Source organism: Chrysemys picta, chromosome 5, assembly GCF_011386835.1.
Source record: "Chrysemys picta bellii isolate R12L10 chromosome 5, ASM1138683v2, whole genome shotgun sequence".
Classification (NCBI taxonomy): domain Eukaryota; kingdom Metazoa; phylum Chordata; order Testudines; family Emydidae; genus Chrysemys; species Chrysemys picta.
The window spans coordinates 8,785,832-8,812,453 of record NC_088795.1 but is presented as its reverse complement, the minus strand read 5'-3'; the positions used below and the strand labels follow the sequence as shown (position 1 = coordinate 8,812,453).

General features: G+C 45.6%; 1 protein-coding gene across 20 annotated transcripts in view; it reads left to right on the top strand.

The window, feature by feature from the left end:
- The window catches only part of EPHA5 (EPH receptor A5), a 395,151-nt gene that overhangs the window by 57,467 nt on the left and 311,062 nt on the right, over positions 1-26,622 (top strand). For all 20 annotated transcript variants that reach the window (XM_008173251.4, XM_005285713.5, XM_005285712.5 and 17 more), the window contains one exon: positions 10,044-10,707. In XM_008173251.4, the coding sequence (XP_008171473.2) occupies positions 10,044-10,707 (664 nt within the window). The remainder of the gene's footprint in view (positions 1-10,043; positions 10,708-26,622) is intronic.

The following is a 26,622-nucleotide window of genomic DNA, read 5'->3' as shown; positions in this document are numbered from 1 at the left end:
CACACACAAACCGATAAAAATATTTCCCAGGATGATGATCGAAATTTACAGATAGGCAGCGCTAGAAACTCTTTATATATTTCATACAAACTCTGTAGATCTGTTTACATGTGGTTTTGACAACTGGTGTTTTACTGGTTATAAAGCATTAACTTTGTGGATCTCCGTATCTACTGTCATTACATAATTATTGTCTGACTCCACCATTCTCATAATTATTATCTGACCCCACCCAACTCATTTTTTTTTCTATCTTCCCTCAGAGGTCATGTTTTCTAGACCTTTCATCATTTTTGTTGCTCTTCTCTGGACTTTTTCCAGTTTGTCAACATCCTTCCTGAAAAGTGGTGCTGGACACAATATACTCCCCTTCCAGTGCAAAGTTGTGCATGCTCGACCTCAGGCTGCGTCACTCAATATCTTTAAGGAAGCCACTAGTCCCCATGGCTAGTCCTGTTTAGCAGAACCCTTCCACAGAAGTTTAACTTTAAGCATGAGCAGTCCCACCGACATAAATGGGACTAATGTGTTTAAAGTTAAGAACATGCCTAAGTTGTTCTGAACTGGAGCCTGTGATCAGTGAGCGAGTGGTAGCTCAGAAATGGAAGGGAGAGGTGGCCAACATGTTTTCACCTTGCTTGGGGATCTACATAGAATGGCACTGTTTATCCTGCAGATCTTTAAGCCAACTGCATCCGTGCTCCTTGCGATCCTGTGATTGGCCACCACATTTCCATCCATCACCTCTGCAGTGCCTAGAAACCACACACGGGACATTACTGCTATCCAGAGCGTTTGCAGCTTAGGCAGCGCACTTCCTTGGAGAGGGGAAATGGCTCCCAACCCCAACGTTCAAAAATGATGAGTCAGGACCCCCAAATCACGAGATGTATACGTAGGATAAGTGTCAGGTTCTTTTTATTTGCCACTTAGTTTTTGAGCTTATTTTGAAGTTTTTCTCCAAAACCAGGAAGGATAGAATCTCTCTTTTACAAAAAAGTTGAGATTCTCACATAATCACATGACCTAAGAATGGGGGCTTTAAGAATAGCATTAACTCTGCTTAACCTCGTGATAAAATGGCAAAACACGGCAGCACTGCACATTGGCGTCTGACTGAATAGCACAGCGGCAAAGCAACCTCCATGCGTCTATGCCTGTGCATTGCTGCAGCCAATGAGAGCACCCAGAAACAATTGTGTTCTCACTCCCACAGGCTTCTGCAGGGCAGGAGGCTATGTATTATTCTTTCCCCTCATCTAACCCCAGTGAGGTTGCACAGGGTATACACCGGAGGAGAATCTGCTTGGACAGATTTCCTGTTTTTTGAACTTTCTAATACAGTAGCTGGAGGCAAGTTTGCAGATGGCTGAAAAGGTACGTTTTTGCTTTTGATTCTGGAAGACATGGTCAGTGACAGTGACATTAGAGCTATGTTGCTGGTAGCAGGAATCGGTGGTACACCTGGTAGGGTAACCAAGGTCCAGGCCATTTTCAAATGAGTCTCAAGAGATAGAGGAATGTCAGACAAGTTGCCTTACAGTGAAGTCACTGAGAACTAACGAAAGAATGATTCGGGGATACCTACACCTTATTTGGAACACTCCGCTTGCCATTTAGCAATAATTGCGACACGTGGGATTGTCACGTGCCTTCCCTAGCGTGATGTTCTGGAAGGGATGTACACTGTCCTCATAACAGTGTTCACAATGTCCCAAACCGGAGTTAATGCACAGAGTGACAATCCCGATCCCAAAGGGGAAAGGAGCAGTTTGCCTGAGAAAAGTTCTGCGCTAGGAAGTAGTGCTTGCGTCTTGCCAGTGTTGAGCTGAAAGCAATTGATCGGTAGCCAGCTCCTAAGGAAATGACAGAGATTGCCCTACGTTATGTGCCTGAAAGCGCAGAAGTGTGGGGAGGGAGTGGGTTTTCTGTTTGTTTTGAGTGCAGGAATTCACATGTACCCAAATTCTGCTCTCATTTGCTTCAGTGCAAGCTCTCTGGAGTCACGGTGGCTGCATTGCTATAACTCAGGGCAGAATTTGCCTCACTCTAGGGTGGGTATGAACATGTGGGTTATCTCTGCAGCTTTCAAATGTTCAAAGCAAGGGATGTGAGCTGGATTGGACCCTCCTTTGCCATGGAGAGAACCTCAGGAATGGCTGGGGGTGCAAGAGTTCCCATGGAGCTTCTTTTGCCAGCCGCTGTTCCATCTTAGGCAGGAGAAGATGGAGTTGAGCGGGAGAGGTTAGATCCCAGGGATCTGTAGGAAAGGAGCGCCCCAAGCTGGCATGTGCAGAACTGGCCTCTCATTGTCATCCTTATGCTCCTTATTCCTCGTGGCCCCTTTATGAGCTTGATGGATGCAGTGACGCGTCAGCCGCAGAGAGTGGAACCATTCCCAACTCAATCATGACTCGGATATCCTCAGAGTCAGCAACGGACAATGGGGAGAGGAATGTCTGGTGCCCTGCTCCAACCCACCCTGCACCCTACATCCCATGGGGCTCCAACCCCACAGATCTCTGGTGGAGGCCAGGGCCCTCACTTACCATGGAGGACCAAGATCTGCTGCAGGATTGCTGCTGGCACAGTTGACTGAGTATACACAGAGCAGAGGGAGGCGAGTGGGAGCCTAGGAACATAGTAATTGCTTTACCAGATCAGAGCAGTGGTCCATGTAGGCCAATATCTGAGACTGATGGAAGTGATCCAGCTGCAGCCGCCTGGTTGTAAATTAACAGGGCACTCTCTGTTCGTTAGCCTTCCAAGCAGGTTGCAAGGCCCAGAGGGAGTTGGAGGTTGGTTTTAGGTAGGAATCTGATGGGTTATGTGGAATGCCTTTGGTTTCTATGGGGGAGTATATGATCAGGAAAATATATAACTGGATGGCTGAGAATATTGTCCTGATAAATGTGAGGTTTTCTCATGGTGTGTGTTACGGTTTGGGAGGAAACTGTAGCACTGGGTATGTACCAAACATATGGGGAAAAAAATAATTTATTAGTCCTTTCGTATTTAAGGCAGGCTGCACTCAGGGCCTGTAACTGAGAGCCAGCAGTATGGGGTGGGAGTGGAAGCAGACCCATCCATGGAAAGGGAATGCCCAGGGTGGGAGGGGACCATGCATCAGGGAAGGATGCGGGCGAGGGGAAAAGAACCAAGTGACAAAGTAATGTGTGCAAAGGGGCAGGGTGAGAGAGAGAGATGGATAGACTAGATGGGAGAGGGAGAAAAAATGAAGTAGGAATAGAGACTGTGATGAATTATTTTTCCAAATGGACTAAACCCTGATCCCATAAGACTCAGTTTAAAATACATCAGTACTTCCCTAATGTTATGTTTCCATGTAAGCAAGTCACTGGGCGGCCACATGAATGTGGCATAATCACCATCTGGGAACTTAGGCAGTCCACGAGGCAGCCAATGGGATGGGAGGTAATCAATGAGACATCCAGTTCAAGTGGGGAAGATTTGTTCAGTCACCAGTGGAAGGGGAGGTGGTCCATAAGAGCCCATAGGAGGAGAGGTGTCTACGGGGATGTGGTCCACACTCTGAAAAAGTTCGAGATCCCCTGTCCCATCTTATTGTCCTTGATGCTTGTATGGCAGCCCTCCCCCAACAGTGGTAGCATGTTTCAGGTTCTTCTTTTAGCTTCTCACTTATCACCATCAAGCAATATGGAGTCGTACCATGTGCCCCTTGATAGTTTTAAATGAAGAACCCGAGGGACCAGTGTCTAAGTTTCTCATGATACTTTTCTTGTTGGGACTGAAATTTTGAACCTTTTTCTCACTCTGTAATTTTTTTTTTTTAAAAAGTAACAACCCATAGCAGTGCATCTTCAAGCGGTGACTCCTGAAATGGCATGGATTGAAAGAGGTATTGCCTGTTTGTGTATGTACTTTAAAATTAGCACTTGAACATGAGGCGGAACTGTCCTGAGCTCTTCAGCTTGTATTTTGACTTGGATCCATGGTATCTTTTGGCCTTTTCCTTGGCAGTCTGTGTGAACTGAAAGTCCCCATATTGTTAGAGGAAAGGGCAACTCTAACTCCTGTTAACGCTCTAGCTGAAGCCTACTGAACATTTCTCATTCAGAAACAGGTCTTCTAGAAATCATTTAACATGAGGCCATTGAAGTGTGTTTGTGTTTTCCTTCTTAAGGCTATTAAAGACTTAGAAGAAACATTGAGCACCAAATTAATGTTGCATTTTTGTTTTAATCCTGCAGATAGCATTGATTGATATCTCAAAAATGTGTACTGCAGAGAGGAATTAAAATGTGTCATGCAATTTTTCAGTTCTGCTGTACTTAATTTTATCATGCAAATACGTTCAGCTAGATGTTGTCGTATTAATGTGGCAAGTTTTCTTTTTCATGAACCGTTACGGAACATATTTCATCAGCTGGGGCTTCTAGTTTGTTTTTATTCCTTTGCTGTTTGAAGTGCTTTGTATAATGTCTAAAATGTTAATCAAGAAAGTCAAGACCAGGCTGAAAAGATGGTGATTAGCCCCTTACGCTTTTTCAGGGATGGATGTAAGAACCAGAACAGTAACAGAATGATTACAGTCTTCAGAGTAACAAACAAAACAAAAAGTGGTTCACCTAATCAGAGGAGAAATAAAGGGTGCTTTCCTACATGAAGATAGGAATGAAGAAGATCAGATTAAATGGCAGGACAGAGCGGAGTGTGAAAGGTGGGAGGCCTTGATAAGATCTGGATGCTTTTCCCTTGTGGATGTACAGAGATAAGCAGCCTTAACTCATTAGCACTTCCTTTTCCTTTCCATCTCTGATGACAGCTCTATTTTTGATGGCAGGTGGGACTGATGCCACAGATTCTGATCTCAGCTGCAGTGCTGTAAATTGGCATATCCTAACCGCAGTCAATGGAGTTATGTCCCATTTACTTTGCTGCAACTGAGATCAGAATCTGGCTCAATTAATCTATTTCTGCTTGTATCTGCTCTCTTATGTTGTGTTAGCACTTGGAGGAAACAGGAAATATTGCTGGATTTAATTTTTATATCTAAACAAATGAGCCTTCTATTTCTGTATATTCCCACAACCACAAATCCTAGATTTGTGTTATGAAAATCAGCTTAATTTCACAACAGCGGAGAGCCTGAGATTTGGGTGTTCTGAACACCAGTCTTGTGCAGATAGACAATAAGCAACATCATTCTGCAAATTTTCAACACTCCTTTAAGAAGAGCAATTGTTAGAAATTGTCAGATGGTGTAATGGTCAACTGTAGCAAAGTGTAATTACTTGGGAATGGAGCAAATTATACGGAGGGTCAGATGCTCTCTAAATATCATATTCGGGCCTTTACCATGCATCCACTGAAGTAAAATGCCTTGCTCTTCTATACCACTTTTCATCAGTAGTTCTCAAAGTTCACGCTTCACAAAGGAGGTCAGAATTAGTGCGCCTCTGGGAAATGGGCATCTTGAGGCACAAAGACAGGTTTCAGAGTGGTAGCCATATTAATCTGTATCAGCAAAAAGAATGAGGAGTACTTGTGGCACTTTAGAGACTAACAAATTTATTTGAGCAACCACATACCACACCACAAAAACCGCTAACCCAGGAACCTATCCTTGCAACAAAGCCCGTTGCCAACTCTGTCCACATATCTATTCAGGGGACACCATCATAGGACCTAATCACATCAGCCATACCATCCGGGGTTTGTTCACCTGCACATCTACCAATGTGATATATGCCATCATGTGCCAGCAATGCCCCTCTGCCATGTATTGGCCAAACCGAACAGTCTCTACACAAAAGAATAAACGGACACAAATCAGACATCAAGAATTGTAACATTCAAAAACCAGTCAGAGACACTTCAACCTCCCTGGTCACTCGATTACAGACCTCAAAGTCGCAATACTCCAACAGAAAAACTTCAAAAACAGACTCCAACGAGAAACTCCAGAATTTGATTTGCAAACTGGACACCATTAAATTAGGCTTGAATAAAGACTGGGAGTGGGTGGGTCATTACACAAAGTAAAACCTATTTCCCCATGCTAATTTTCCCCCCTACTGTTATTCGCACCTTCTTGTCAACTGTTGGAAATGGGCCATCCTGATTATCACTACAAAAGTTTTTTTCTCCTGCTGATAATAGCCCACCTTAACTGATTACTCTCGTTATAGTTAGTATGGCAACACCCGTTTTTTCATGTCCTCTGTGTGTGTATATATATATATATATATATATTCCTACTGTATTTTCCACTCCATGCATCCGATGAAGTGGGTTCTAGCCCATGAAAGCTTATGCTCAAAAAAATGTGTTAGTCTCTAAGGTGCCACAAGTACTCCGGTTCTTTTTGAGGCACAAATCCAAGGTCACTGGCAGAACTGCAAATAGAACTTAGGTCTTCTAAGTCCCACTCTAGTGCGCTAGCCCCTAGACCTCACTGCCCCCCCAGCTTCAATGAGTATTGTCTTCACAAAGTTTAAGGTCAACCCTTTACAGCTCCTGCTCCTGGTCAAGGGAACAGTAAAACGTCCACTGATTTCCTTGGTGCAGGAGCTGACCCATAGAGCACCGTGCATACTCAGACATTCTCGCATGGGCATGCACACATATAGTAACCGTTCATTGTCATTAACAGTCTTTTCTAACGATGTATAAACTCGAAACCAGATTCAATGAATGGGACATCATCAACTCGAAAATCGCACTTTTATCAGCCGGCTGCACTGCCAAGTCACACCTGATTTACTAGTGCCGAGCGAAGGGGGTGAAAAATCTCACTTTAATCATATGTCATGCACCTGTAAGGCTTTGTCAGATAGGGGCCTTATTTAGGGGGGCTGCTTCCAGAGTGAGGTGCCACCACTGAGAGAAAAGGGGCTGACGCTGGCCCTGTCAGAGTAGATTTGATTGTGTCATGACAGCCACACCCTCACCAGGACAGGGGGCCCCAGTTTGCAGCTACATGTGCCCAGGAGGGTGAAGCAAGCCCTTCGTTCACGTTGCCAGCGTTCCAGCCTTTCCTCCCAGATTGGTTCTGACACACAGTGTAACCTGAAATAAATCCCCCTGATTCTAGGGGAGACTGTCGACCTGTAGGGAGGGGAGCGGGGCCAGGAGGTGAGGGGACGGCTAGAGAGCAGCGAACAAGAAGAGAGAGTGCAGCGAGAGTGGGTATGTCTACACGGCAGTTGGGAGTGTGACTCCAGCATGTTCCTATTATTTAGGAAACTGGAGAGAAGATGCAGGGTTGCATAGGGGGGAGGGATAGCTCAGTGGTTTGAGCATTGGCCTGCTAAACCCAGGGTTGTGAGTTCAATCCTTGAGGGGGCCATCTAGGGCAAAATCAGTACTTGGTCCTGCTAGCAAAGGCAGGGGGCTGGACTCAATGACCTTTCAAGGTCCCTTCCAGTTCTAGGAGATAGGATATCTCCATTTATTTATTTATAGAAAGACACTGGCCAGTAGAAGAGTAATGTAGGATTTTAATGTTGTCGGTGAGCTTATCACAGAGTGAGACTTTATGTGTTTCAACATACGTGTATTATTGTGGGATGCCTCTGACGTTGCAAGGTGAAAAAGCAGCAGAGATTGACCCTGGGTTACTGGAGCACACCAAAGCACCTCGGGTGCTAGAAAGGGGAAAGCGTAGGGAGAAAAACTTAAGGCTCTTTGGATCCGCTTCTCATCCTGAGTCAACTCCTTCCGGTGACCGTTTTCTCAGCCCCAGACCCCCCTGAGCCAGGCTTGCGGCTCAGATCACAGCCCGGAGAACAAAAGCCACAATCAGGGACGGGGCTAAAGAGCAGATGTATGCACAGTGCGCGGGAGGGAGGGAGGAAGGAGCGGGTGACGTTCTGTCCAGCTGTGCGAACCGCCTGGATGTAGAAATACCCGACGGGCATCATGAGCTCCGCTTCCGGTCCGGGACTCCAAACCAGGCTCTTCTCTGCACTGACAGGGGCTGGAGGAGCCTCCGCCACTTGCGAGAGCAGCAGGAGGAGAAGCCGCAGCGGCAGAGCTCTCCCAGCAGCAGCTGCTGCCATGATGGGAGCACAGAGGCACAGCTGCGCCCCATCCTCCTGCCCGGCACAGAGGTGCTGGGGGATTATCCCCCTCTGCGCTCGCCCCACCAGCCAGTTCCTCGCCGAGTCCCATGGCGCCCTACTTTGCTGGTTGCGTGGCAAAAAGTGCACCTAGTTGCAAAAGGGGAGGGTTGCTATTCCTGTCCTCACACGGGCTCCCAGCAAAAAAATTTAAAAAAATAAAAAAGCGGGGAGGGGCGGAGTGCCGCCCCTTCGAAAGTGCCGCCCCAAGCACATGCTTGGAGTGCTGGTACCTAGAGCCGGCCCTGCCGAGAGTAGATGAAAGAGATCTTAGGAATTAGATCCTTCCAGGTGAACAGATCAAAAGTAGAAGAAATGAGCAACCCTGAAAACATCGTTAGCTCTTCCAAGGCTCCCGTCAGCAGCACCGTATCACTTAGTGGGTTGATCGGGTCTTTAAATGTGACACTTCAGTTGTGAAAAGCAGAGAGAACTTGGATGCTAGCGGAAAGCAGACTTCAGCGGTGTAGAGTGTTATTCTAGGTGCTATCTCTGTGCCGCTTGCAGCTGTGCAGTTAACTAACATTCCTTCAAAGTGGTGCATTTAAAAATAATTTGAAATGAGAAACGTTGCTAGACAATCCTCATTAATGGCTTGAGTGTGACTATACCCGGTGCCCTGCATAAGAAGCAAGGTGTAGTGGACAATCCCTGGAGTAGTCCAGCGGTCACAATTCATCCCGTTTTGCTCTAGGGGAAGTAATCTGCTATGGATTTATATTGATAGCAGATTACTTCTCTCTTTGCTCTGACTTGCCATATTCCATGCCCCTCTCTGCCCATTCCCTGCCCACCTGTATGGAGGGGAAGAGTGGACCTGAGGAATCTGCTATTCTTCCTGTGCACTGGTCAGTGATGCTGTGGGGTCATGCAGAGAATAAATGGGGGACCCTTATACACCTTCACTCCACTGCCTGGCTGCATAGAGCAAGCCATAGTCTTGCCTTAAATACTGCAACTCTTTCAATGCGGTTGCTTAACAAACCAATACTTAACAAAAGCAACAATAAAAAAGAATTTTTGACCAGTTCTCACTTGTTTCCAAACAGAAGGCCTTACTTAGGGCTTGGCTACACTTGCAAGTTAGAGCGCATTAAAGCAGCCCCAGGTGCCCTCACGACCCGTCCACACTGGCAAGGCACGTAGAGCACTCTGACTCCAGGGCTAGAGCGCTTCTGGTACTCCACCTCGGCGAGAAGCATCACGCTTGGTGCGCCTCGGGTGAAACGCCTGGGTGACAGTGTGAATGAGGTGTTGCATTACTGCGCTCTGATCGGTCTCTGGAAACGTCCCATAATCCCCTGAAGTCAAGTGGCCACTCTTGTCATTGTTTTGGAATCGCTGCAGGAATGCGGATATCAAAGCAAACCATAACTGTGGAATGCTGTGTGTGAGAGAGAGAGGCGGGGGAGGGAGGATCTGCTGCTGTCTGAATTTACAAGACAGCATGCTGACATGCTCTGAGCCCCCCCCAAAACCCACTCTCTCTCCCCCCACATACACACAACACACTCCCTGTCACACTCCACCCCACCCCCATTTGAAAAGCACGCTGCAGACATTGCATGCTGGGATAGCTACCACAATGCACTGCTCTCTCTGGCCGCTGTAAGTGCTGCAAATGTGGCCACGCCAGTGCGCTCAGTGTGGACAGACTGCAGCGCTTTCCCTACTGCGCTCTACGAGGGTTGGTTTAACTCACAGTGCTCTACATCTGCAAGCGTAGCCCTGCCCTCAGTGGCCTTTATGTTCAGTAGGAATCTGTCCTCTGATTTCGTGGGGCATTGGGTGAGGCCTAGGGTATGGAAATCATTTTAACATTCTCATTTCTTCCAGCAGTGCAGCTCTCTTGTAAGAAAGTTAAGATTTTTAGGGATTTGTGGCTTGCTTGCTTTTTTTGTTTGTTTTTTTTAAGTAATCCTCTCTCTTTTCGCACAGTGGGAAGAAATTGGTGAGGTGGATGAAAATTATGCTCCAATACACACATATCAAGTGTGCAAAGTAATGGAACAGAATCAGAACAACTGGCTTCTGACTAGCTGGATCTCCAATGAAGGAGCCTCCCGGATCTTCATTGAACTCAAGTTCACTCTGAGGGACTGTAACAGTCTTCCAGGAGGACTCGGGACTTGCAAAGAGACTTTCAATGTGTATTACTTTGAATCGGACGACGCAGACGGAAGGAACGTCAAAGAAAACCAGTACATCAAGATCGACACCATTGCTGCGGATGAGAGCTTCACGGAGCTCGACCTTGGAGACCGAGTCATGAAACTGAACACCGAGGTCAGAGATGTTGGGCCTCTGACCAAAAAGGGATTTTACTTGGCTTTCCAGGATGTAGGTGCCTGCATCGCCCTGGTGTCCGTGCGAGTGTATTACAAAAAGTGCCCTTCCGTTATACGTAACCTGGCCCTCTTTCCCGACACCATCACTGGGGCAGATTCCTCCCAGCTGCTGGAAGTGTCGGGCTCCTGTGTGAACCACTCTGTGACCGATGAGCCTCCAAAGATGCACTGCAGTGCAGAAGGGGAATGGCTGGTGCCCATTGGAAAATGCATGTGTAAAGCAGGGTACGAGGAGAAGAACAGCACCTGTCAAGGTAAGAATTAGCAAGGGAAACTGGTGCTGTGGTTTTGCACGACACACATCTTGGGCCATATTCGGGCACGCTCCTTCACGCTGCAGAGTACCACGTGTCACTGAAGTCAGTGGACCTGGTTCTCATTCACCAGATCCATGGAAAGAGGCTGTAATTTACTCCTCGTTCAAGGCTCTTTCCACTGCCAGAGTGTGGAGAATCTGCTCAGTAGTGGTACTATTGGCGTAACGTGCTATTCGGTGTGAATGAGGGGATCAGAATCTGGCCCATTATAATGGTTATATATATATACTTTGCACCCTTGAGCAGCCCATTTTGCTTACTTCAACCATAAATACATCTCAGGGTCAGGGCCTTAGCTAAGACCTGTATTTAATGGCAACTAAGTATCTTAAAAGAGGACTGTTAAATAAATCCAATATCAAACAATGTAGAATTTGCTGGAACACTGTTGTATTATAACACGCTTGTTTTTCTTTTTTTTAATTACACTTCAATTTTAAGTGTATAATAGGTGGTTTATTAGAAAACTATTTGGTGATAACACAGACAGAAGGCCATTTCAATGCAATTTGTGTTTACTAGTGGCTTTTTTGCATTATTATTTGTAAATTGTCATTTGAAGGCGCATACTCCCTTGTCACTTGAAGACATTGTCTCATTCTGGCTGCTGGCTGCATGTTGTTAATGGTCTGTTGGTGTGTAGGGTAGTCTCCCTTTGAGTTTACAGACCCTGTTGAGTTCGCTTTCCTCCGGCCTGAAATAAGTGTGAGTTTGTGGTGAGTAAGGAGAGTAGGACATGTGCCCATGGTGGGTTCTCGTTGGGTATGTATCAAACAAGGGTCCTGATCATGCAGTTGTTGATCACACAAAACTCCACTGAAGTCTTTGGGAGAAACCCAGAGATAGCTGTTGTCCCTTTTACAAGTCTCCTGGAAGGGAGGGAGTAGAGACGTTTACTTTTGGGGGAGAGGTCTTCCGTTATAAGGAAACCCTGCTTTTACTAGTGTAGCTTTAGCGCCCTCATGGCCAAGATGGAGGCTGCTCTGTGGGCAGCTCTGGCCAAGAGAAGGCGGGCACAGGAAAAATTCCTTTCACCCCAGGGGCACCTGTTCCAAAAGGGGCCATGTTTTCTAAACCCCAGAGGGGTTATACTAGGATGTTCCTCTCTCTGAACACCCCGCAGATCCTTTGTTCCTCCCTTGCCCTGATAATGAATTCCCCACCTGTGGGGGAGGTGCGTCTGGCTTAGCATTTGGCACAAGAGGAACCAAGCAGCACCAGCCAAAATGGAGGAAATCTTGATTGCTGCAGGCAAGGGAATGCAGCCAGACATACTGGCAAGTACCTGCCTGCCTGCTAAGCATAAATTGCCCCAAGATAGCAAGTATTGATTGGGCGCCACGTGATGGGCCCTTCCGCTGATTACTGAGACACACTGATTCCCCTCCCCTCCTGCACTCACTGCTCCGTTGGCTACCAGAGCTGCTGCTCTGTTCTGCTTGGGCTTTACTGGATCTTTCCGGGCTGCTGTCGTCAGCAGCCTCCATGAAAATTATCCAGACTAGCAGCTACCGACTTTAAATAAACCAAAACCTTGTCACTGGCCTTGAAAAGCTGGCCAGGGCCACGGAGAAGCTGTAGACCAGGGTAACCTCTCGTGTGGGCGCAGTAGAACAGTATTGGTATCATAGTCAGGGCCGGCTCTAGGCACCAGCAAAACAAGTTGGTGCTTGGGGCGGCACATTTTTAGGGGCGGCATTCTGGCGCGGGCCATGCCGCCCCTAAAAATGTGCCCCGGCCGCCCTAACTCACCTCCGCTGCTGCCGCTCACGCGCCGCTGCTCGCCCTCCCTCCCAGGCTCTCAAACCCGGGAGGGAGGAGGAGATCCCGAGCGGCCGCGGCGCGCGAAACAGCTGATTCGCGCGCCGCTGCTCCCCCTCCCTCCCAGGTTTGAGAGCCTGGGAGGGAGGGGGAGACCCCGAGTGGCCACGGCGCACGCGCTGCTTCTCCCTCTCCCTCCCTCCCGCCTAGGCTTGAGAGCCTGGGGGGAGGAGGCAGGGCTGGGGATTTGGGGAAGGGGCGGAGTTGAGGCGGGGCCGGGGGTGGGGTAAGAAAAAACGGGGGGGGGGGGGGGCAGCCAAAATTGTTTTTGGTTGGGGCGGCAAAAATCCTAGAGCCGGCCCTGATCATAGTGTCCCTTCCTGTAGGAGAATAGCTATGCCAGTATGAACACTTTTATGCCAGTGTAACTGTGTCACAGTAAGGAGGTGACACTGCTTTAACTATACTGGTATAATTAAGCAGTGGTGCTCAGTCCTTAATTCCCTTGCAGGTCAGCGGCATTTAGGATCCTGGGGCCCAGATCCTCACAGGTATGTAGGTGCCAAACTCCTGCTGAAACCAAGGGGAGTTGGATGCCGACATATCTCAGAGGATCTGGCCCTGAGCTTTAATGTCGGTTTGAACTACATAATACAGATTATTTGGCAGCTAAACTCTGCACTGGAACAATACCCTGGTGTGTTTCTACCCCAGAAGAACCTGAATGTGTTTATTGGCATTTCCCCTCCAAAGATAACGTTCACTGAGTCATAACATCTTGTCTGGCCAATAGCAGACTACATTCTTTTGTTAGAGATGATGCAAATGTCACTCACCCTCACCAACATGAGGGAACAATTGAAATCCCTTCTGTCTAAAAATCATTAATTGGCAATGATCTCTTCAATTCATCATCTTGTCATCAGGATGCTTTACGAAGGAGGCACCGACAGCAGCAGCCGAGCAATTTGTATCACTTGGGACATTCAGGCGACACATATGACATGGCTTAATCTCATTATATAATTCAGCTATTATTTCAAATAACATGGGCAGTCAAACGGTATTTATCTAACAAACAAAACTTCTTGTATTTTACACCTCGTTCTGCAACTCGGCCAATTTATCATCAGCTGTCATGAGATAACCAGTGATAAATTGTGACCATGTGGGAAAATGCTAGTGAAAAGCCCTGTGCACAAGGGTCATTATTCACATGAATAAATTGCTGCACATGCGAATAATAAAAATGAAAGGTAGCACTCCCCCTGTAGGTACGTTGCTTTCCACTGTATTGATTGGGCACAGTATCCTATTTTTTTTGGCTCGGTTATGTTAGCCCTGGTTCAATGGGTTCTTAAAAGCATCTCTGACAATGTTCACTTGTCTGTCGTACCAAGTTTCAGTTTTGGTTGGTGATATTTAGCCATTCTTGTGCAGGCCTCATCAGGGAGTGCATTTCAGTTGGCAAAGGGCCAGATCCCAAACTGGTGTAAATTGATGGTAGCGCCACTGAAATCAATGGAGCTTTGCTGATTTACACCATCTTAGGGTCTGGCCCAAATGACACTTTCTAATCTTTTTTTTTCTTATCTGCTTCCTGCATCTGAATATCTGTATTTTTTACTGTGACGGCAATTTTGATATTTTTACTGCATGCATCTGGACTCCCTATTGGGGAGTTACATAAGGAGCTGATATTCCTTGAAAAGTGATTATGTAAAAAGGGCACCGTCTGGTTCAGCAGATCTGTTCCCTGCGTGTATTCAGCTTTATCGTCCCATTTTAGTAACAGGCAATATGGTTTTGCTACTTTTTACTGCTTTAAACACTGCAGAACCAACACAGCTTAAAGGGAGGGTGTTTCTTTCCTGTCTTCCTTGTGTGCTGTCAGTAGAATTGTCTACCAAGTTCCAGTTATGCAGCCTGCCAGTTAAACCTGTGTTATCCTACTGGCAACAATGGGGTTACACAACTGTAATTGAGGACATGGGCCCAAATCCTCAAAGGTATTTAGGTGATCTACCACTGGGGGTTGAACACCTAAATACCTTAGAAAATCTAGGCTTTAATCTGGGCTACAGAACCTTTTTTTCTGGTACACATGATGGGGAGAAAACCCAGCTTGACTTTCAGATCCCAGGTTAAATTTGCAAAGCTGCTAAGTAGAAAAGACATATTTTTTACCAGTAAACCCTGAGTAACCAGAATGGAAATGATTGGAATGCAGTGAACACAAGCCCTGCAATGCCATTTTCTTACAATCAGTTTTCAGAGTAGAGTCACAAATATTTGAGAATTAAAGAAGTGAAATGAATTAGAAACTGAACTACACCAAGGAACAATGATGAATTCAAAGGAACACAATGACCTCTTTTCCAGTTTCCAGTGTGTACTGCAGCTCTAAGTGGCATGAGACAGTGGTAAAAGTAGGAAGCCAATTTTAGCCAACTTGAAACAGGAATGCACTGTAATTATACAGGATCTTGCAAAATAATGGAAAAAAAATTAAGCCAAATCTTATTTTAATGCCAGTCTTTACAAGGGAAGAACTTCTTTGGAAATGACTGGGGGACAATGTGTGTGCTTTCGAAAGGAATTGCCAACTGAAGAAATATTTTGTAGTTTAATTTTTTTACAACTAGGAATGTTTAAACAGCTTTATTTTCTTGAAACATGATCTAACCCAATTATCATTTCATTGTTTCTTCGTCAACTTGCTGAAGCAATATTTTTCATCCAAACTTTTTTCTTTGCTTACTGTTCATTATTTCTGTTGAAATTCATGCTAGTTATTGCCAAGAAAGAAGTGGATTCTTAGAAACAAAGTCCTCAGCAAAAAAAATCCATGTTGACAAATTTCTGCTTTGGATTTAATTAAAAGTCATTGACAAAGGTATCCAAGTTCCCATAGTTCAAAAGTTTACCTGCTGAATCAACTCCCAGGTGATTTTGTTGCTGGTTTACTCAGAGGCAAAGCAAAGTTACTAATCTTCAGCAGACAGTGCTGCAATCCAGGAGCTGTTTGAATGACTTCTCCATGCCTTGCTTGCTTATCGAGTAGTGGAAAGAGATTTAGCCAGAGACTGTGGCCTTTGCAGCTGTGTTGGAAGGGAACTGGTGCAAAGCGGCGTGGCTGCAGGAGTGGTATCAGAGGGCGCAGTGCCTGTGGGGGGTTGAGAAAGACAGCACGCAGGCAGAGGTGGGTGTGTTTAGTGTATGCACTTCCCATTAGGGCTGAAGCTGGATTGCTAATGAGCATGACCCTCTATAGCTAGGTTGTCTTTGGGCGTAGGCCACCCATGTTGAGCTCAGTGCGTGGAAACAGGATATTCTGGGTAAAATCCGGGCCCCATTAAAATCAGTAAAAAGAACAGGAGTACTTGTGGCACCTTAGAGACTAACAAATTTATTAGAGCATAAGCTTTCGTGGGCTACAACCCACTTCTTCGGATGCAGACTAACACGGCTGCTACCCTGAAACCTGTCATTAAAATCAGTGGGAATTTTGCCCCAGATCAGATTGGCAGAGACCCTGGGGGGTTTTGCCTTCCTTTGCAGCATGGAGCAGGGTCACCTGCTGGTTTAAACTAGTGTAAATGGTGGATTCTCTGTAACTTGAAGTCTTTAAATCGTGTTTTGAGGACTTCAGTAACTCAGGCAGAGGTTAGGGGTCTGTTACAGGAGTGGGTGGGTGAGGTTCTGTGGCCTGCAATGTGCAGGGGGTCTCACCACCTCCAGTGCAGGAGTGGGTATGGAAGGAGGGGAGAGGGCTAGCTCAGTAGTTTGAGCATTACCATGCTAAACCCAGGATTGTGAGTTCAATCCTTGAGGGGGCCACTTAGGTATCTGAGGCAAAAATCTGTCTGGGGATTGGTCTTGCTTTGAGCAGGGGGTTGGACTAGATGACCTACTGATATTCTAAGGGGAAAGCATTTTCCCTGTCCCCTCTCTTGCACCACCCATATAAGAGCTGCTACATTCTGGCTTTAAAATTTAAACTGTGGATCATTGTCAAAGCTAAAAACACTCAAGAATATGGGAGTATTCCCATTTGGGACAACTCACGTGAGAAAGGCAAGCAAGATTTCCCCTAGAGGGATAATGGATAGCAAGCAAAGTCCAGTGGATTAAAAAAACAAACCACGGTTTAATTGTTCTACTGGGAGGCGATTGCATAGCAAGGAAAAACAGTGATGGAAATACACAGTACATGGAAAATACTGAATTCGGAAATAGTGCCAAGACTACAGGGAGTTCTGTGCTTATCATTCATACTTCTGGTGCATTTTTTGATTAAAACAAAATTGGCTGGGAGTGCAGCATATTAGGTGTTCATATAATTATGAGCTGAAGAGCCTAGTTAATTTTAATTAGGCACACTACCAACCAGCATCAAAGTAGCTGAGCTTTTGGCTGTGTTGTGTGTTTTCGTTTTTTTAAACATGAAGAAAATGACATGACTGTCGCTTTTCAGCAAAGTGCCGGTTATCGCTGAAGTGGGAATGGTTTGTTCTGAAGAGATGTGTGCGTTCCGGGGTTGATATATTCAGTAAAAGCACTTGAGTGTTTTCCTGAAATCAAACTCGTATCACAGCAGGATTGATTAAATATTGCTTTATTCTTTGTTTTATTTTGCACATGAATAGGGCTTAGTTATAGGAAACGTGATTGGAGTATACACACTATACCACAAATGTAGTTAGTATGGTAATGACTCCTAATGACTTTGAAGATCTCTTTCTCATTCTGTAGCAGCACACCCTAGTAGAGGAGATTTGGAACCATTACTTTGTCTAACTTAACCTTATTGTTCCATGCAATCTGATTTACTATGCAACCACCTCCCGGTACAACAATTAGCCCCCTGCCCCCACCTTGTTGTTATCCCTTGGATTATAGATTAAACAATAAGATTACAATAGGTGAAATGAAGGATCAAAATTTGCTCGGCAAGTTTGAAGTGCAAAGGTCATGTTTACTTATAAACCAAAAGACAATTTACAATCCTCAAATTGGGCAGATTCCAGGTTATGTGTATATGTTTGTTCCCAGATAAACTGCTTAGTTTTAGTTGAATACAGATCTCCGAGAAGACTTGAATGAAAGCCTCCTTGTAGCAAAGCAGAATTCTTTAGAGAGTATTATGGCACAGGGAGAGGCGTATACATGTCAGCCTCCCAGTTCATATGGCTGTGGTCTTCCTTGACTTTTCAGCTTCTTTTTCAGGTACAGTTTTCAAGAACAATCTGACTCCACAAACTTTACATCAGGTATTAAAATCAGTGGTACTATTGTATGTTGTGTTCCCCATGAAGCAGGTTTTCAGTTTTGTGCATCTTAGTATAGTAGCGCTTAGCAGTAGTTAATGACGTGTTGACATTTCAACTATAAAACTTCCTCTTTGCAGGGCTTTATATCTTGGCCATTTTAACGTGCATTGGACCCACATTGGTGGTGGAATTCTGGCTCTGTTGATGTCAATCAGAGTTTTGCCAACTGTGACGAAGTGGGAATGTTCATAATGTTTTCTCTGAATACGGTGTGGGTGCCTCAGTTTCCCCTATGCAATTCTTAAGTATCTAGGTGGTGGGAGAAGGGGGTGTGATTGTTGCAGAGCCCTAGAGGGCAGATGTGATGCTGGCTGGACAGAAAATGGCTGACACTCTGTCTCCTGGCAACTAATGGCCTGGGCCCCTCCTCTACAAAGGTGCCAGCTGAAGGTGTTGGAGAACAAAGAGATAAGGTGACCTCCTGGCCTAGGAAAGGGACAAAGCCCAGAGGAAGAGGGGCTGGAGAGTTTTTCAGTTTGGGGCTGGCTGGGGACATGGAGTGAGTGCAGACATGGGTGTCTGGCTCACTGCCTCCCAAAATGGACCTGGCTGAGGGGTCCTGTTCTCTGTACCTACAAGCTCTGTTTTAGACCATGTTCCTGTCATCTAATAAACCTCTGTTTTACTGGCTGGCTGAGAGTCACGTCTGACTGCGAAGTTGTGGTGCGTGCAGGACCCTCTGGCTTCCCCAGGACCCCGCCTGGGCGGACTCGCTGTGGGAAGCGCACGGAGGGGCATATGCTGAATACTCCGAGGTCAGACCCAGGAAGGTGAAGCCGTGTGAGCTTTTTGCCCTGAAGACAATCTGCTCACAGAGAGTTGACTCCCCCAGAGTCCTGACTGGCTTCGTGGGGAGCAGTTCCCGAGCATCGCCCGGGGACTCCATGACACCATCGACTTCATTGGAGGCAGGATTTTGCCCTAAGTGTAGAATTTTGCAGCTCGCATTTTCTTTTGTTTCATTGCACAAATATTGCCTTAAACAAGTTACACTGTTTTATAGGATGACATGTAATATAGATACTCTCAGCACATAATGGGGCAAATTGTCTTCTGATTTAAACAGGCATAATTCCAGGGACTTCACTAGAGTTTTGGCCTTTTTGATCATGAGAGAAGTTATCCCTACATAAACATGGAGGCAATGATAGACCGCTCAGAGCTAAGGTGTCATTGAGAGTGACACTTATTTCACATGTTGACGACTGAATTTAGTCTTTGACTTTATCACAATAGCTCTTCAGAGGACAACTGAATGTTCTGTGAAAGTTTTTAGAAATATCTTGACTGACTTGGGCACTGGAAAAATTTAAACACAATTCCCTCATAAACTTGGGCCCAGACCACATTTCTTTGGCTCCCTGTAATTAACAAGAATAGTTGCCACAAATTCTAAACATCATACCTCAAGACATGCTGACCATTTCAAATGTTAAAATTAAACACAAGAAATGGCATTCCTCTTATTTATTATTATTTTGTTACTTGTATTGCAGTAACGCCTCTGAGCCCCAGTCCTGGGCCAGGACCTCATGGTTGTAGGTGCTATGCAAACACAAAACATATACCTAAAATGGACCTAAAAAAGGAAGCTGACACAACTGCCCAGATCCACGAACTACCTCCCTTTTCCAACCCCCCCACCCCGAGCATGGCTCTATAGACATTTATTCAGGAAAAAAAGAAGTTTGAGGGGTTAGGATGTAAGGAGGCCACATCTAGCAGGAAGAAAATACGGTAGTCAAGATGGGAAGACAATAGAGGGACAAGGTGGGTGAAGTAGTAACTTTTATTAGACCAAATAATTGTATAAATAGAGAAGCAAGAACAATAGAATTACAGGTGATATATCAGAGCTGTTAGCAGGCAGATTTCTAGACCAGGGTGATATGGGAGAAAATAAAGGGCTGGTAAAGTCAAAGCAAAGATGAGATATATGTTGAATAGGTGCTAACTGTGGGCCTTAGTTGAGAATGATCTTTGAGCTGTTTAATAGCATGTTGGCATTTTAGATTAGTGACATTTCAATGTAACTTGAGAAACAGTTAATACAGACTGTTAAAAAACCTTGCTAGTTAACATAAATCAAGTCACATATACTCTGTATCCCACGTGTGACTGCAGTAGGGGCATTTTCATAATAAGTGCCTAAGAAAGTAAAATGCCTTCAGTGCTGAAACTTGGATTGCAGTTAACCATATTGGAGAATTCTCTAGCTTTTGGAAGTTTGACTGTTACAGTAGTGTAATAGGGTTTTTTTTTTTTTAAACTGCATAATATGTGCTTAAGGGTATAGTCAAACAAAGTGTGACTGAAACAGAAGATTTTCTAAAAATAGAACCCTAAAGCTGGGTTCTTAAATCTTTACGTAGGGCTTGTCTACACTGCCACTTACAGCGCTGAAACTTTCCTCGCTCGGGGTGTGAAAAAAACACACCCCCGAGTGATGTACGTTTCAGCTCTGTAAAGTGACAGAGTAGACAGTGCACCAGCTCCTCCCCTCACGGCAGCGCTTTAACGTCGGCTGTGTAGATGTATCCTTAGGTTGAAACTTGATCTTCCGGATGTGCCAAACGCCTAGTAGCTCCCCCTGAAGTCAATGGGAGCTTGATCTTCCGGATGTGCCCAACGCCTAGTAGCTCCCCCTGAAGTCAATGGGAGCTGCTGGGAGCTCGGCACTTCTGAAAATCAAGCCTTTACATGCCTAAATCAGGCTCCGGTTTTTGAAAATCTTACCCTCGATGTGCATATTCTGAGACTGAGTCTCATTTACATGAAAGCCCGTTTACAGCTCTCTGGCAGTATAAAGGCGTCTGCACTGCCAGAGCGGTAGAAAGAGGCCTGAGGGTAACAGAGAGTCAGGTGGTTAGTGTATATATGCAAATATAGATCCTAAATGAATCATAGAATCATAGAATATCAGGGTTGGAAGGGACCTCAGGAGGTCATCTAGTCCAACCCCCTGCTCAAAGCAGGACCAGGACCAACTAAATCATCCCAGCCAGGGCTTTATCAAGCCAGGCCTTAAAAACCTCTAAGGAAGGAGATTCCACCACCTCCCTTGCTTTCTACTATATAGGTTATATCTGTGCACAGGTAGTAAATGACTGATACAGACTGCATGAAATGGGTGTCCATAGGAAGGCAACGATAAGCTTATTGTACTTGTGAGTCAAGGTTACCGTTCACTGAGTGAAGGGCATGCCTGCCATGTGGTCCTAGGGCCCCTTTGCTATAATGCTAATTCCACGAATGATATATTTGATGTATTACATGGGGTTGGAATGGTCTGTCATCCAGTCGCAAGCAATAATGGAGATCGCTATCATCATGTTCCAAAGCCGTCTGGAAGGGAAGTGTTTTAATTACTGCAGAGTGAATGGAAAAGCTGCTCCCTAGGACAGGGAGGGGGATGTGACGATTTGGCATTCGGTGAAAGTACCCTGCGGGTTGCAGCTTCCCAGTGAGTGAGTGGCTTTGCAGATAGCCGATTGCCCAGATCGCATTAGAGGCATGACTATGGACTTCCGGATAACAGGAGCCAAATCAATGATCTGTGTTTGTTAAAGGGATGCCAAGGAGCCTAGAGCATGGGGCACAGGCCTTTGTCACATTAGTGGAAATCAGAATCAATCCATCACATTAATTACTGCGAGAAATCCATCCTGTGGGGTGGGGCGGGGGGAATTCAAGGTGATGCATGCAACTGAAGGATGGGTGGGACTGTGATTATTAATTGTGAGGTCCTTGAACACTGTGATACTGTATCTCTGCATATGTTTGCACATCGCAGAGCATGCTGTCCACACTGGATCGATAACAAATAAACGCAACTATTCTGAGCAGCAGGCGTGTCTAAAAGTTACCAGGAAACCCATCAGTGACCTTGACAAAAATGAAATCACGTTCATTTCCAGTGTACCCTGCTGTATATTCCAGGTCTCATGGTTGTACAAAGGTATATGAAAGTCTGGCAAATGGGTTTTTAATGCAGCACGAGGAGATTTTTGGACGTCTCCTTGAATTCTGTGAAAACTGTTAACATTTTTCCTTTCCCCCCACAGACCGTTCTATTTTATTTTGATCTGAGCATCCGTGCCATTTCTCTGCTGGCCTTTATTATTTATTTATTTATGGTAAGACTTTTTAGAAGAGTTTTTACATTCTTTTGTGCCCTCACAGTTCAAGCATGATTTAATATGTCAAAACTAGTTTGCTTAACTGGGCTTGATTGTTTTACACACTTCCGCCAAAGCAGGGCGGTTGGCTTTCCAGGCATACTCTGCTGCCCAGACAAATGACGTGTCTCAGCTGTTAGGGCTTGCGCTTGTATTGTGACACCAGTAGCTTCCCCTGACAAAGCTGGCAGTAGGGAATTCAGACAGTGGTAAAACCAACGGACAGATCTCAGGTCAGTGCAGTGTGGCCCCCCCCGCCCACCATCAATCACCACCAGGCGCACAGGCGAGCTTATGCTTGAGAGACTTAATCGGTCATTCATGTGAAAAAGGAATTTAGGCCAGGAAGGATAGCCCCAGAGAAAAAAGAGACTTGCGCATTGGTGGTTGCCCACATATAGCCCCGCAGGATTAACGCCGGGAGTGTGTACCTCAGATGCATGCAGCGATAGGCACACCCCAACCCCTCACCTCTCCAAAGTCCCCCTGGAGCATCCGGCCCTTGGACTCTCACAGTATTCACAGATTGGGTGCTTTCAGGGAAGTGATATACCCAGCTTGGCAGGAGCACCTCCGCTTAACGCCCAGCACCGAGATCTGTTTATGGTGAAAACCAGTATAACAAAGTAGAGGGACACTCTGGTAATGGCAAGTGGAAATATTGGAAACAAATGGCTGCACATAAATGAATTCTAGACTTAATTAACAAGATACTCTCATGTCGAGTAGAGCAATGCTCACCCAAAGTCCTTGTAGTGCTTTATAGACAGGCTGGCTTGGACCCCTTCATTCATGAGACAAACACATTGTCTGCTTGGCTCTTCGGTGATCATGTAGTCTGTTTGCATCCCTAGATAGATCAGATCAGTCCATTGTCCTTTTTCATGGACAAGGCACCTCCCTGCTGGTTGTTTTTCCCCTGTATATCCTTCTCTTGTAGATTTTGCACTTTCTTGATTTACACTTGGCTCAGTATGCAAATAGCACATATTGCATTGTGAGGCACACAGTACACCATATCCATAATGTGAGACAGAGAGATTGGCGTCTGTTACCTCAGCAATGTTCCTTGGAGGCAGGGGGTATGCCATCTCCTGGTGTCCTGTCTTGGTTTCAAGACCTTAAGAATGTAATTTTCAGTATAGACACATAAGTCCTTCAATATTATCCATACACACATTTCACAATGATGGTGATGACCAGTGGACTACTGGTTCTAGATAGAGATCTCACCTGCCCCATTTGGTGAACTATAATTCGTACATCTGACCCAGGGGATCCTTGTAAAACCCTATGCACTCCCTGTGCCCTCTGCCAGTTGTCACCAAGAGATCCCTGGATCACACTCTTCGATATATGCAGGCTAAATCTCATGTAGGCCACATGTAGTTCTTCATTCTGCTCCCCAGATGTGGTATGAGAGGTATTCCTTCAGACTGCTCTTAAGACTAAATACTAAGGGGCAAATCCTGGACCCTGTGCATATCCAGAGTAAGTGGACTAGACGTAGGAGTGCTCTGTAGGGGTGTGAGTCCTTCCCTAGGCTGTGGAGCAGCTGTCTACTCTCTTTCCCCCTCCCCCTTGGCATCTGCTTTTCTCTTGCACACACACACACACACACGTGTTTGTGGGGAGCGATTGGCATAGCTGCAGATCTACTGACCTCATCCCCCAGAATCCACCTCCATAGTGGTAAGGACAGAACCAGGGCCGGCTCCAGGCACCAGCTTCTCAAGCAGGTGCTTGGGGCGGCCGCTCCGGAGAGGGGCGGCAGGTCCAGGTATTCGGCGGCAATTCGGCGGATGATCCCTCACTCCGCCTGGGAGTGAAGGACCTCCCGCCGAATTGCCGCCACAGATCGCGGCTTTTTTTGTTTGTTTGTTTTGGCTGCTTGGGGCGGCCAAAACCCTGGAGCCGGCCCTGGACAGAACACTTGCGTCACATAGCTCCACGACATGGATCTCTTGCACGGGGGCTTCCGACCTGCCCCTCCACTATGAAGTAGAACCACAAAACTGGTCATGCTTCTTGTTGGTCTTTCTATTTCTGTGAAGGTGGGCACTGGGCAAAGGGACGAGTTTTGTTCCAAGGGCTGAGTTTTTAAAGCAGCCTCCTACATTTGGACCATCAGTATTATCCCATGTGTGTTTGCTTGCTCAGAATCCCATATTTTTTGTGCCTAAATGCATTTTTACATGTACAAATAGGCACTTAGGCTTGTAATTAGCCATGATGCATAACTAGACATATATCTGCAGGAGGAAGAAAGTAGAAAGGAGCACAAGTCAAGTGTAAAGTATAATTAGGCAGGCCAAAAAAGAATTTGAAGAGCAACTAGCAAAAAACACAAAAACTGAAAGCAATATTTTAAGTAGGTCAGAAGCTGCAAGCCTGCCAAACAATCACTGGGGCCACTGGACGGTCAAGATGTAAAAAAAACACTCAAGGAAGATAAGGCCATTGCAGAGAACCTAAATTAATTCTTTGCATCGGTCTTCACTGCAGAGGATGTGTGGGAGATTCCCACACCTGAACCCCATTCTTTTTAGGTGACAAATCTGAGGAACTGTCCCAGATTGAAGTGCCAGTAGAGGAGGTTTTGGCACAAAGTCTTAAATTAAACAGTAATAAGTCACCAGGGCCAGATGGCATTCACCCAAGAGTTATGAAGGAACTCAAATATGAAATTGCAGAACTGCTAACTGTGGTGTGTATCCTATCACTTAAATCAGCCTCCATACCAGACAACTGCTGATTTTTTCAAAAAAGGGTCCAGAGGCAATCCTGGCAATTACACGCTGGTAAGTCTAACTGGCAAATTGGTTGGAACTATAGTAAAGGACAGAATTATCAGAGACACAGGTGAATACAATATGTTGGGGAAAATTCAACACAGCTTTTGTAAGTTGAAATCACGCTTCACCAATCTATTAGAATGTTTTGAGGGGGTCAACAAGCATGTGGAGAATGGTGATCCAATGGATATAGTGTATTTGGACTTTCAGAAAGCCTTTCAGAGAGCCTCACAAAGGCTCTTATGCAAATTAAGCAGTCATGGGATAAGAGGGAGGGTCCTCCCTGGGACCAGTAACTGGTTAAAATACAGGAAACAAAGGGTCGGAAAAAATAGACAGTTTTCACCGTGAGAGAGGTAAATAGCAGGGTCCCCCAAGGATCTGCACTGCGAAGAGTGCTGTTCAAGGTATTCATAAATGATCTGAGAGATTAAAAAGACTGGGACATTCAGTTTAGAAAAGAGATGATTAAGGGAGGATATGATAGAGGTCTATAAATTCATGAGTGTTGTGGAGAAAGTGAATAAGTAAGTATTAACACAAGAACCAGGAGTCAAGCAATGAAATTAATAGACAACAAACATAAGAAAGTACTTCTTCATATGATGCACAGTCAACCTGCACAACAGGGTTCAAAAAAGAACTAGATACATTCCTGGAGAATAAGTCCATCAATGGCTATTAGCCAGGATGGTCAGGGATGCAACCCCATGCTCTGTGTTGCCCTAAACCTCTGACTGCCAGTTTCTCGGACTGGATGGCAGGTGATGGATCACTGGATAATTGCCCTGTTCTGTTCATTCCCTCTGAAGTATCTGTCAGTGGCCACTGTTGAAAGGAGGATACTGGGGTAGTTGGACCATTGGTTTGATGCAGCATTTCCATTCTCATGTTCTTAGAAGATATGGTCTTTTGGGTGTGCAAGTCAGGTGGGAGGCTGTCTTGAAAATTTGGTAGTCAATCCATTTGTATTGGATTTATGTTTTTAAAATGGTTTTTATTTTGCTTTTTAGTTTGGTACTATTGGTTTTTTTTTTAATGAGTTTATCCATTTAAATTTGTTAGATTAGTCGTGAGATAAATGTTGTACAAAACCCAGAAAGAACTGAGAATACTACAGTGGAAAGTTGGGCACTTATGTTCACATATTTTGTCCCAGGGTTTCATACAGTTGTTTTGATCAGGCAGTTGCAAACATTCTGCCAGTCAGTTCAGTGTAAAAGGAAAATGGTGTCAGCGGAGGCAGGAGAGAGGCTCCCAGACAGTCTCTTTGTCACTGAGGAAAGATTTTGCTTTTTAAACTAAAGGACAAATTCTGCCCCCAGACATGTGTGTGTGACTCCCATTGGAGCTGCGTGGCTCCTAGACAGGCCATCTCTGAGGGCAGAATCTAGCTCTGTAGCATTCATCTGATCTGAATTCCACAAAGAGTTGAAAATAAAGCAACAGCAAGACAAATACTTGGAGGATACTTTGTAAAATACTAATGGCTGCGGTAGGCTCGGTGCTGCATTTAAAGGATGATCCTGAGAGCAGCTTATGCTTCATCTAGTGGCCACTGCGCTATAGCATGTTGAGTCAAGTCCTGGAAGCCGGCCCATAGCCCCAGAGACTGAGAGAGATGCTGTGGGGAAGGGGCCTTCACTCCCAGAGGGCACAGAGCCAGTGGAATCACTCCATAGCTGCACCCAGTACAGCCAGGGCTTGCCCTCAGCTGAGGGCAGTAGCCAGTGGGTCCATGTAATTTCTCCCGTTCCTCCAGTGGCCCACCTTAGCTGTCATGAG